The 13,158-nt window shown below is 44.8% G+C and overlaps 1 protein-coding gene across 1 annotated transcript in view; it reads right to left on the minus strand.

Moving 5' to 3' along the window:
• LOC126413286 (myrosinase 1-like) overlaps positions 1–13,158 on the minus strand; it is a 72,977-nt gene that overhangs the window by 22,571 nt on the left and 37,248 nt on the right. The window contains exons 6-8 of the mRNA XM_050083187.1: positions 7,431–7,525; positions 4,105–4,252; positions 775–890 (exon numbers count right to left, since the gene is read on the minus strand). Coding sequence (XP_049939144.1) covers positions 775–890; positions 4,105–4,252; positions 7,431–7,525 — 359 coding nt within the window. The remainder of the gene's footprint in view (positions 1–774; positions 891–4,104; positions 4,253–7,430; positions 7,526–13,158) is intronic.

Here is a 13,158-nt window from a genome sequence, read left to right on the forward strand (position 1 = left end):
ATATCTATTACCCCTCCTGAAACGTCGTATATGGTTTAACTACTACTTTGTATGCATGCAGTATGTATCAATTGCTTTCCATTAACATTTTTATGTTTTTAGTTTAATTTCACTCTAACGATTACCTTAGCTTTGATTGTTAAAAACTACCATTCTCTCCAGTCCTGTTATTAACCATGTTGTCATTTTCTAATAGCATTATTTTCCTCTACACTTATTACTTTCATATGCTCGTATTAGCAACTTCTATCTACGAGTGCATGTTAACGTCTCGTAGCACAAGCCATACTAAATCTCGAACTTAGGTTGCTGCGGTTTGCGTATGCCCATACTGTCGCAGGTCTACAAGCACGAAATTGTACTACGTATCTGTTACATATTGCCGCTGTAAAATAAATATTAACACCAGTTTGAAATGTTACACTGATAATAGAATTCCTGAGTAAATAACGCCTTCCAATTCAATGCATTTTTGACAATACAAGTTGTTGAGGGACGAGCGTTTGAAGTATATCATCACATTCAGTTTGGAATGAACTTGGGTGAATTAACTTGGATGTTAAAGGGTGGGAGAATAATGATTCTCAATGGAACTTAAGGACCATTTGAAAGTTTTGGAGCTGAATGAAACTCATTTGAGTGCGTGCAATAAATCTCTGCTGTCACAGTTCATTGTCTTCCGGTTACGTGTGACATTTTGGTGAACATTTCGGCTGTTTCAGCAAACTCACTGTTGTCACTTTTACACAAATGATGGTAACGGTAACAGCTTACCTCATTATATGAACTGATGACGCCGGAATCACGGTTTTTGGAGGGCGATATACCAGTCACTCCAGAAGTCACGAAGTCTGTAGAGTAGTGATTCAGTCCAATAAAGTCTGCTGATCCTGCAAGAGAGTTATTTGTTGTAACTTTCCTGATATGGGTCACACGACATTATAATGTAACAGGAAGAGACACGAATAAATCACAGATTTAAATCTCAGTCCTCGACACGTATTCAAAGAATGACCCCTTCCTTCTGATGTTGATGCAGAACTTGCTGTTTACGTAGCATGCTATTTACCACTCGATCACTAACAGTTGGAGTGGAGGACTTTCTCCTTATACCGCCACAGCCTACAGTGCTGCCAGCTTGTGCTGATCACTTGCCATTTTGAGGATGAATAAGCTTTTTGTCACCTTAAGTTGGGCTGTTCCAGTCAGGGGAAAGTCAGGCGCCCAAAGGCACAGGTTGGCAGCGGTGGGCAAACAGCTGATACTTAGGCAGCCAGATAGGTCTTTGGCTCTGTAGAGCACTTGGGAAGCGTGCGAGAGCAGTGGTGGCAAAATGGTTCGCACTTGCACAGGATGTGTGCAATAGGGCAATAGGGCCCATCTGCTTCTGCCCATGGACGAGATGATGGACATCAGGGAGCGCTCTGTGGGGCAGAATTGGTACAGAATATCTCACTCGTGTGAGACAGCGTTATCAGGATCTCATAGAATTTAAAACAGGCGTCATTGTGGGTATCCATTTGGACACCGAATAGTGGAATATCCAGATTTGTAGGGCATTCGAATATGACTGTGGCTCACTTTTTGGACTGCATGGGAATACGAGGGCAGGTATATTCGCCATCAAGTTTCTAGTCGTCCACGTCTACCCACCACATAGAAGTATCTCCGTATTGTGCAACAAGCACATTGTAGCCTCTTCCCATCTGTACCTGCTATCCGAGAAAAACTAATGGAGCTGTTGCAACATTCTGTGTCATTCCGTACCATTGGTTGGAGACTAGCAGCAGACAGACGAGGCAATTTCCAGCCTGTGCGTAGGCTGCCGTTAACACCACAACTGTATTTGGAGTGGCGCTGTGACCGGAGACCATGGTCGGCTGATGAATGGACTCGCACTGTGTTCAGCCATCAGCTGCGGTCCTGCACTACCATGTATTACTATTGGAGAGTATGGGGGCAACGTGAGGAGAGGGCCCAATCTTCAATTGTTTTTTAGAGCCACTGCGGTGTCACCCCTAGTATCAAGGTACGGCAAGCCATGACTTCAAGTCACAACTGGTAGTGGCTGAGGGATTACGAGAACACAACGGTGCGTCGCGGACATCCTCCATCCTCATATATTTTCTCTCAAGTGATAGTATCGTTGTGGCATTTTCAACGGACAATGTGCGTCCACACATGGCACAGGTCTCTATGAACCGTGCCATGCAGAGGTACTTCTGTGACCAGTAAGATGCCCAGATAGAACACGTGTGGGACCCGGACGTATTGAGGATCACTTGCAACAACTGTGTGCCAACTTGTCTCAGGAGAGAGTATAAAGGCTTTATGACAGCCTGCTCGACCTATTCGGTGCATGCATCCGTGCCAGAGGGGTGCAGCGTCACGCTCATGAGTGTGCTCATACTGCCTACTTGTTTTTGAATTTCACTCGATTTTGTAGTCACTGAAATAACATGACATGGCTGGTGATTCATCATTTCGTTTCCTCCTCCCCTTCACGATACTTCACTTTTTGGTTAGAGATTTTAACTTTGTTTGGACACATGTTTAAGAACTTTTTGACAGAGGAACCACACTAGATACTAGAATACTCCTTTATTATAAAAAATCTTAAAAATGTATGAAAAGAAATTGTCACCTGCGGTAATTAACATTTAGATTTTTGTTCCTGCAACCACTTAAATCTTTTGGTCAGTTAAATCTGGTCTCTCCACAGTAGCATCAAAGCCCTTTTCCTGGATGTAACACTGTTTTATTGCATTGACTGCTTAATCGGTTTTTGTGCTGTACGAGGACTAATTTTAATTAAAATCAAGTCGCCCCTTCTTGACACTGCACTTTTTACTGAATTTGGCGTTTAGACGTATTGCACAGATTCCATAGCTGTGTGACGACCCTTGCCAGAATTTTACTATTCCACAGGGATTATTATGCAAAGTGAGGTACTGCTTTTACACAGTTGATTCAGACATCAGGAAGTTGTAACCATGAGTATCGTTGGCTAAAAATATTAGAATGGTACGAATTGTTTCTAACCTACTTTAAATATTCTGTTCTAATTATACAACTCCTAACTGTCAGCTGCTTTTCTACATAACTGCTTCTACAATCATCATCTACAATAAGGCAGTTGTCACATTGAGGAACGTGTTCTTCAGAACCCTCGTTGTAGAATTCTGCCGCCTGTGAACTAGGACATGCTATGACAGTCTACTTTAACTCGTCTTCGCATTCCAGCAGTGGATCAGAAGTTAGTTTTTCATCTTTGGTAACAGCTGAAAATCATTGTGTGAGAAATCGTGTCCGTGCGGAAGGATGAGCAGATTATTCTCAGTTGGGACTGCTAAGCAACGTTTGTGTCGTGCCGCCGTGTGGGGCTCAACGTTAATGCGCACAGTTTCGGAATTTATCGCAGTGCCTCTTTCCATAAAATCTACAAGCAGTTGTCCCTCTCAGTCCCAAAAAAAGCTGTCATCAGTATTTGTGCAGCACTCTAAAAGGCTCTCGTCGCAAGATAGTGAGGCTCCACTCCATGGATTGGTATTTTGTCTCCACGTTGCAACCTATGTTTCATCACCTGTCACAGTGTGTCTGGAGAATTTGTCTCCTTCTGCATCGCACCGCATCAGAAACTTTGATGTGTCTCCCATGCTCCTCGTATTCCGGGCGTCATCCACAGGCTTTAGGACCCAGTGTACAAAAAAATTTTAATAACCGAGCTTATCCGTCACAATATCGTCCAACACGGTCCGTGATGTCTGAGGGAGACTATGGGTATGGTCACAGAAATTTGAAGATGAGTTGGTAAAGGAGAGTGTCAAACCATGGTTAGCTCACAGGAGGCAGAATTCTACAACGAGGCCACTGAAAAACTCCTTCCTCGATATGGGAAGTGCCTTAATGAACAACGTAATTTCTGAGAAAAACAGCTGACAATTGTAGCTTTATGTTGCATATAATGAAATATCTGTCCATGTACTGGCGTTTTTCTTAAATAAATTAATTGGAACTTACATTCCGTATAGCCCTAGTAGTAGGCCTAAGACTTTAGAAACTGGCAGAGTCTCGTGTTGGAGTAGAATCTGCTGAGACACTCACCCCTGATGTACTGGACCTCTTCCTGTGTGAAGGACGGCAGCCTGGACCGCGGTCTCCCCTCTGCTGCGCTGTTGGCGTCCACCCTCTCTCTCACCACAGCCGGGTAGTCCCCTTCCGCACTGTAGATGGGGTGAGCATAAATGCCCATCTGCAATACAGAGTAGACCAGCATCCTTCTCTGGCAGTCACTACATTCAGGTTTGGGCAAAATACGAGTAAAAGCAGTTCGGAGAATATTTCATTCACCATAATCTCTTTGTTCTTTCTGTCCACAAATGTCGACCTTCGATCATCGTTTCTTCACAGATACGCGCATTTTTTTCGCTTATACGACGATTGTCTACAAGTGGGGACCTTCCTGTTCTTAATATTAACACTAGAATGCAGCGTCTTGCAAGCCATTGCGTGTTCGTTTAGAGTTGGTCGTATGCTGAAAATGGCTTCTTCAACGAACTAGAAAGATTTATAAGTAATTACTATGCCAAAATACTAAACTGAGATTCCGTGTTTTTGTCGAAAGCTCTCCAACTATTCTAGATGGTGAGAATTAGTTAACATTTGGATAAATTTAATTCGTCACTGTGAAATAGCATACTTCCTGCGAGTCCTCGTACATGGACCTTGGTCATATTACAGATAAGAGAAAAAGAAATCAGATGTTCCACAACCAATGATGGAGAAACGCTATAACGAAAACGTGGGAGATGTTCGTCTTTGTGACACATTTCTGTCATATTATAGATGTTACAATCGCACATAAAAATGGCCGGTACGGGTTTTTAGTCATTTTATAGACCCTGTGATTGCCAGTTGTAGGGTCAGGTACCACAGTTAATCAGATAGCTAAGCAGAAAAGACTGTCAGTGACTGACTACAAAACACATGCAGGCAAAGTTAAATTTAATTACAAATATGTCAGGCTAGTTACTGCGAAAAGAGGACATTCTTGTACGGTGAATTTCTCTGATAGTGAAGACGTAAATGATGTAGAAAATCTAAATAGCGAAAATGAGCTGTTTTGCAACCAGTTACTGAAGTAAGGTTTGAGAAAGCTAAGCATCTCACGAAATTTCTACACGCAAAGAGTGTTTCAGAATGCAGGAAACGCAGACAAAGTATGAAATTTATTTATGTATTGTGGAAAGTAATTGTTTTGTAGCTAATACTAAGAAGTAAAGATTTTTTTTACTGGCAGTAGCAAATTATTACTTTCCAGAAACTATTGTATGATTCTTAATTCTTTGCATTCATGAAGTTATTTCAGCGCATCAACAAAATCTTGTATTGGAAATCACATATTTCGAACATGTTAACATTATCAAACCTATTCTCTGTGTATATTAGCATATGCAGTTGACTGTTTTAAATAGGATAAAAATTTTGTTGTAAAAAGAAGAGAAAATACAAAGCAGAGGGTAGTGGGTTTTACTGCAAATGAGACTGAAAATCCAAACACGTGGACTTCCATTTATACAGGGTGGTCCTCAACTATATGTCGAAAATGTAACGGCACGTAGAGGGTATCGAAACAAACACATGTCGTATAGGAATGTGTTTGCGGTAATTCTACCTTAACCCGGTAGAGAGCGGTGATAATGGTGGCGTGTAAAAGCGTTTCGCTTGCTGGATTCACAATTTCCCGCACGGATCTTCAGCAGCATGCATCGGTTCACCAATGCATACCTGGCCGACATACACTTCATGTATGCGGCTGCACAAGGGAATGGATTAGCTGCTCCAAGGATGTTCAGGGAGCGATTCCCGAATGGGAATCATCCGGATCGCTGAACATTCGAGCGTCTTCATAGGAAGTTGCCCACGAGTAGATTGTTTTGCGCTTCCAGGCGTGGAACTGGCATTGGAAGATATCGCAAAACTCCTGCAGTGAAAGAAAAAGTGCAAAACACAGTATATAACCCATCACAAGCTCGAGACCTGTAGGACGTGCGCTTCGTGTCAGCCATCAAAAAGTCTTTACATAAAGACGGAATGCATCCGTAACATTGCCATTTACAGAGAGTGCAAGCAACGACCCCTGACGCTTACCTTCCACATCTCAACTTTGCTCGTTGGTACCTACAGCAGACTGCAGTCTACGAAACCTTCCCTGCAGATGTTTTATTTACTGATGAGGCTACCTTTACGCGATAAGGCAATTGAACATCCATAATTCTCACCCGTGGGCACATGGTAACCGAAATAGCACAATAGTACACACACCTACCAAGAAAAGTTTTTCGTTAATGTTTGGACAGGCATTGTGTACAATAACTTAGTAGTACCGTACACTCTACCTACTCGTTTAACAGGCTACAGTTACATCTTCCTACAGGAGGTCTTACTTTAACTTCTGGGCGATGTTCCTCTACCCTGTTTGCAGACGAATGTGGTTCCAGCACGATGGAACCCCAGCTCAGTCGAAACGTCAAGAATTAGCAGTTCGCTGTGTACGGGCAGCTGCGGATAGGACACTTCAGTTTCCTGGTCATCGCGTTCTCCCATTTAACGTGCGTGGATTTTTTCTTGTGGGGTCGTATGAAAAGCCTGGTGTACGAGAGTCCCGTCACATCTGAAGAAGGTCTCGTCGCCCGCGTGCCTGTTGCTGCTATCGACATGCCTGACGCCTCTTCCGACTGAATTTTGCGCCGTCGCTGTGAATCGTGCATTGCTGTTGGTAGCCGCTCTTTCGAGCGCCTGTTGTAAACTATTGATATATTTCTGATGTCATTTGTCTTTACATGCCTTTTCAGTTTCCTGTGTTTCATACTGCTCTAAAAGCTAGAGCTGTGTCATTACCGCACACACCTTCCTATACGAAATCTGCTTATTTAGGCCTTTACATTTTTGACATATGGTTTAAGACCACCCCGTAAATTAGTGAATCATCAAAACCATATTTATACTGCATTTGTATCATGCTTGTGAATTGGTTTGTTGGAAAACACGAAAAGAAAAATTTCCTGTGAATTTTTTTACTCTCAGGGGTTAAGAGGTTAAGATAAGCAACATAACTTACATTTCCTGCCCTTGATACGGATGATGTTAGTTGGGTTGCCTGTCTTAAAGTGTATGCAATATTTTCCTGGCCAATTTCACTTTAGCCACCCTGTATAAACTCTGAACGGCTAAACTTGTAAGAAATAATTTTTTCTGCTCTCACAAACTATGAACTACTTAGTTCAAAATAACACGACTTCTCAAAATATTACATTTCAGGCTTAACAGAGTACACATTTCAGTACTCTCGGACGTAATTACAGCTTCAGCAGAAGGCTTTTACAGGCTGTATCGATGAAACTTCGGGACGTCAGAGTTATTGTACGCACCTGGAACTGACGGGCTCTGTCGCTAGCTTCTGCATCTTCTGTCGAATTAGTTGCTGGCTCAAGACCTTCAATATTCAGTGTGATACCCACACTACCTGTAAAATATATGTGTAACATTAAGGACAGTTCATGTGCAATTATACAAGAAGGGTAAGAAAACAGACCCACAAAATTCCAGATCAATACCCTTAACAACGGTTTGCTGAAGAACTATTAATCACGTTTCCTTGAAGGAGAAAAGCTTTTGTTCACGAACCAGTTCGGATTTAGAAAGCATCGCTCATGCGAGACTCAGCTTCGTCTTTTCTCATTCGGTACATCCCGAACCACGGATGAGGGGCAATGGCAAATTCTGTATTCCTAGATTTTCGTAAAGGGTCTGACACAGTGTCCCCCTAGAGACCGTTAATGAAGGTCTTAGCATACGGCATTGGTTCCCAGATATGTGATTTGCTCGACGACGTCTTAAGTAATCGAACCCAAATCGTTGTCCTGGGGAATGAGTGTTTATTAGAGACAAGGATCTCGCGGGAGTGCTCCATAGAAGTGTTCTCTGTATACATACACTCCTGGAAATGGAAAAAAGAACACATTGACACCGTTGTGTCAGACCCACCATACTTGCTCCGGACACTGCGAGAGGGCTGTACAAGCAATGATCACACGCACGGCACAGCGGACACACCAGGAACCGCGGTGTTGGCCGTCGAATGGCGCTAGCTGCGCAGCATTTGTGCACCGCCGCCGTCAGTGTCAGCCAGTTTGCCGTGGCATACGGAGCTCCATCGCAGTCTTTAACACTGGTAGCATGCCGCGACAGCGTGGACGTGAACCGTATGTGCAGTTGACGGACTTTGAGCGAGGGCGTATAGTGGGCATGCGGGAGGCCGGGTGGACGTACCGCCGAATTGCGTGAGGTCTCCACAGTACATCGATGTTGTCGCCGGTGGTCGGCGGAAGGTGCACGTGCTCGTCGACCTGGGACCGGACCGCAGCGACGCACGGATGCACGCCAAGACCGTAGGATCCTACGCAGTGCCGTAGGGGACCGCACCGCTACTTCCCAGCAAATTAGGGACACTGTTGCTCCTGGGGTATCGGCGAGGACCATTCGCAACCGTCTCCATGAAGCTGGGCTACGGTCCCGCACACCGTTAGGCCGTCTTCCGCTCACGCCCCAACATCGTGCAGCCCGCCTCCAGTGGTGTCGCGACAGGCGTGAATGGAGAGACGAATGGAGACGTGTCGTCTTCAGCGATGAGAGTCGCTTCTGCCTTGGTGCCAATGATGGTCGTATGCGTGTTTGGCGCCGTGCAGGTGAGCGCCACAATCAGGACTGCATACGACCGAGGCACACAGGGCCAACACCCGGCATCATGGTGTGGGGAGCGATCTCCTACACTGGCCGTACACCACTGGTGATCGTCGAGGGGACACTGAATAGTGCACGGTGCATCCAAACCGTCATCGAACCCATCGTTCTACCATTCCTAGACCGGCAAGGGAACTTGCTGTTCCAAGAGGACAATGCACGTTCGCATGTATCCCGTGCCACCCAACGTGCTCTAGAAGGTGTAAGTCAACTACCCTGGCCAGCAAGATCTCCGGATCTGTCCCCCATTGAGCATGTTTGGGACTGGATGAAGCGTCGTCTCACGCGGTCTGCACGTCGAGCACGAACGCTGGTCCAACTGAGGCGCCAGGTGGAAATGGCATGGCAAGCCGTTCCACAGGACTACATCCAGCATCTCTACGATCGTCTCCATGGGAGAATAGCAGCCTGCATTGCTGCGAAAGGTGGATATACACTGTACTAGTGCCGACATTGTGCATGCTCTGTTGCCTGTGTCTATGTGCCTGTGGTTCTGTCAGTGTGATCATGTGATGTATCTGACCCCAGGAATGTGTCAATAAAGTTTCCCCTTCCTGGGACAATGAATTCAAGGTGTTCTTATTTCAATTTCCAGGAGTGTAAATCATCGGACGTAGGGTGAGCAGCAATCTGCGACTGTTTGCTGATGACGCTGTAGTTTACGAAAAAGTATTGTCTTTCAGTGACTTAGGAGGATACAAGCTGACTTAGAATTTTAATTTGGTGTGACGAATGGCAGCTTGCTCTAAATGTAGGAAAATGTAAGGCAATGCAAATGAGTGACAAAAGCAAGCCGGTAATGTTCCAGTACAATATTGGTGAAGAAATCCTTGACACAGTGACAACGATTAGATATCTAGGCATCACTTTGCAAAACGACATGAAGTGGAACAAGCGCCTAAGGTCGATAATAGGAAAGGCAAATGGCGGACTTAGATTTATTGGGAGAATTTTAGGGAGGTGTGGCTCGTTTTATGAAGGAGATCGCATATAAAACACCGAAATATTCAAAGCTATGCTGCTAGATCTGTATGTTTGATCAGCACATGAGTATTACGGAGTTGTCGCGTGATCTGAAATGGAAATTCCCGGAGAGAATTAGAGAACCGGCATCTGAAGCTGACTGCCGAACGATTCTACCGCCACCAACATACGTTGCGCGTTAAGGATCACGAAAATAACAGACGAGAAATTAGGGCTTGTACGGAGGCGTATAGGCAGTCGTTTTCCCCTCGCTCTATGTGCAAGTGGAACAGGAAAGGAAATGACTAGTGATGATAAAGAGAACCCTCTGCCATGCACAGTACGGTGGCTGGCGGAATGTCTATGTAGATTAGATGTAGATGTACAAACAACGTTACTTTTGCGAAACACTGTTCATGAGGTTTAAACCGCCATTTTTGGCTGATTGCAAAACAACTCTACTGTCTGCCTCGAACATACATTTCACGTAAGAAAGGCGAAGACAAGGTAAGAGAAATCTATCTATCGCAGGCATATGAAAAATCTTTTGTCTCTCGATCGATCTGCGAGTCTAACAGGGAACGGAAATACTAGAAGTGGCGAGAGATGCCTTCCGCTATACCGTATAGTGGCTTGCACAGTATGTTATGTAGATATAGGGAGAAACGTAAATGCTTAACAAAATGTGAGTGAATAGCAACAACATTTTGAATTCACTTGAGAGCTAACTTACAAACGAAGTTCCTTTTGTACCGAGAGTTATTCTGTTCTACAAAGTATGAAGTATTTAACTTGAAAACTGAGTAGTATTACGAGAGTCATTCTGAAAGTGAAGAACGTTTTTATCTTACGATCCGTGCAGTTCTCCTCCATCACTGCGACCCTGCTACAGACCATCATTAACCGTTGGCGCCAGCGTTGTACAGCCGGAGGTCAGCAAAATTAGTGTTGCAGGATAGCTATTTCTGCCTCCAGAGGGTGCGTAGCTTTGGAATGGGATCTCCAGTACTGCGGCGAGCGCAGAGTCAAGAATGGGCACTCACCAACATTATCTCTATTCACTTTTCCATGCAGGGGGTCGACAGCTGCGACGCAGCTACCGACCGCAGCTAACAGACAGCGACTGGTGACGGCGACGCCCTATCTAGCGCAAGTCGCGTGTCAGCCTCACAGTGCAGTGAGGCTCTGTGGCTGGGCTGGTGTACACTGTAGTACGTGGCCCGTGGCAGCTGACAGAAACGTGCAGGCGCCCCGAGTAGAACCGAGGACCCTTGGAGACTGAGTGTCGAGAGAAGGCACTCACTGGCAGGTCTCGGGCTGGTAGATCCAGTTCGAAATCCAGAACCACACAAGGGGTAGCTGACGGCCTGTAGGCCACTGTCTTTGCCTAGTTGACGATGATGATTGGGCTGTAGTCGCTAGTCGCTTAGCCACACACTCGGTCGATGACACGCACGGAAATTCTCCGGTCGAATGTACAGCGCCGAAGGGACGCTATAACCTGCTGAGCTGGCATCATGAACACTGATGAGCCAAAATGTTATGACCACAGGCCACAGCGAGCGTGAACGCCTCATGGTGGTGGTTCGCGCACGTGACGCAGGAGGAAAGAATAGAAGCAGAACAGAAAAGAATGGATAGTCATTGCAGGAAAGATACGGGCCGCAAATTCAGAAATCTACTGATATAAGTGGTTTTGATGAAGGGCACATTGTTGTGCCGCTGCAGCTCTAAACGAGAATCACTTAAACGTCCAATCTGGTCGGCTTTTCTCCTACTACTGTCGTGAGCACCTGTGGAAAGTAACTGAAGTTTGGTGAAATAACGAGAAAGTTATATGGTTTTGGACGCCCCTTCTCGTCACAAAACGTAGCAGTCGGAGGACAGCCCGCTACGTAATCCGTGATAGGCAGCGATCTGTGGCAGATCTGATGACGGAGGACAATGCTGGTGCAGCAAAACTGTTTCGGAGCACACAATTCAAACGCCATTGTTGAACATGGAGCACCACAGGACGCGGTCTCTACGTGTTCCCGTGTCGACCCATCGATTGCAGTGGCCACAGCATCGCTGAGCTTTCGCCGTGGATCGATAGAGACGTGTCGCCTGGTCCAATGAATCGCATTTCTTGCTACACCAGGCAGATGGTTCCCTCATCCAGGCGAATGGCTGCTTGTAACATGCACCGTGCCACAGATGCAGGTAGGTGAGGGCGGATTTCGCTGTGGGGTCGCGCTGACTTCGGATTCCACGGGATCTCTGGTGCTAATCCAGGGCACCGTGACACCAGTGAACTGCACGAACATTTGGAAGGAGAAACAGCATTGGTCGTATTTTTTTTGTTTTATTATCCGCAAAATCGATTTTCGGTCACTTAGTGACCATCCTCAGTGCTGTAATATACAATTAAAATTGGTAGGCACTGGTATCAACAAGCTTAGAGCGGTCACATAAACTTTATGTTTATGAGCCAGCCGCTCAGGCGAACATAAATTTTTCTCATGTATCCGTATTATAATAATTTCTCTGTGTAAGTTTCGAGGGCAAAGAAATACAACAAAATGATCTAAAGAGACGACAAGATACGCTCTTTTGTTAATTTTTTAGTCGTCTTCACTTCTTCTCTTATCTTGGTTGAGTGTAGACGGACATCTTGCGAGTGGTGGCAAATGTAAACATATTTGTACTAATTAAGCAGATAATATATTGATTTAATGTTATCGTTCACGTTTAATCTGTAAGAGGTGATCCTGATTTCATGTCCGCCTTCTTTTGAATTAACCTGCATTCAAGTAATTTACACTTCAACAATCGCAGCGGCCGATGCAGCCAACGACGCCATTACGTGGCGATATTAACTTATAAAAATTAGCGGAAGCGAAAAACTCGCCCGCTATTAACATAATATACATTTTTCTCCACAGCCACCCGACGTTGCAGAAAATACGTAGCTTTAAGATTCTTATTTTGGGTAAAACAGCCGAAAGCCAGAGCCAGGACTCCGACTACAGTGCAATGGTTAACGGAAGTAAGAAAAAATACTCTCGCGCGTGTGTGGGCCGCAATTGTAATTAATAACTTAAGATTTTTTGCTTTAAGGTGAACTGACTAGCCGAGGAAATTAATATGAAAAGTTTATTCCATTGTTCAACTTATATGTTCATGATTTAAGATTCAGCTAGTCTAACGTTCATTAACGTAACAAATAATTTTCACTGAAGATCACTATCGTTAAAAAAAGAGAACTTCACAAAAGCATTTAATTCTAAATACGATTTTGATTAAGGCCCACCACTTAAGTCGGCAACAATCACCGCTACCAATAAATTCCTGTAGTAAACAATAAATTAAAATGCGACGGCCGACGGGCGCGAGACGCGCCACAGTTGTTTG

This window comes from Schistocerca serialis, chromosome 7, assembly GCF_023864345.2.
Source record: "Schistocerca serialis cubense isolate TAMUIC-IGC-003099 chromosome 7, iqSchSeri2.2, whole genome shotgun sequence".
Taxonomy (NCBI): domain Eukaryota; kingdom Metazoa; phylum Arthropoda; class Insecta; order Orthoptera; family Acrididae; genus Schistocerca; species Schistocerca serialis.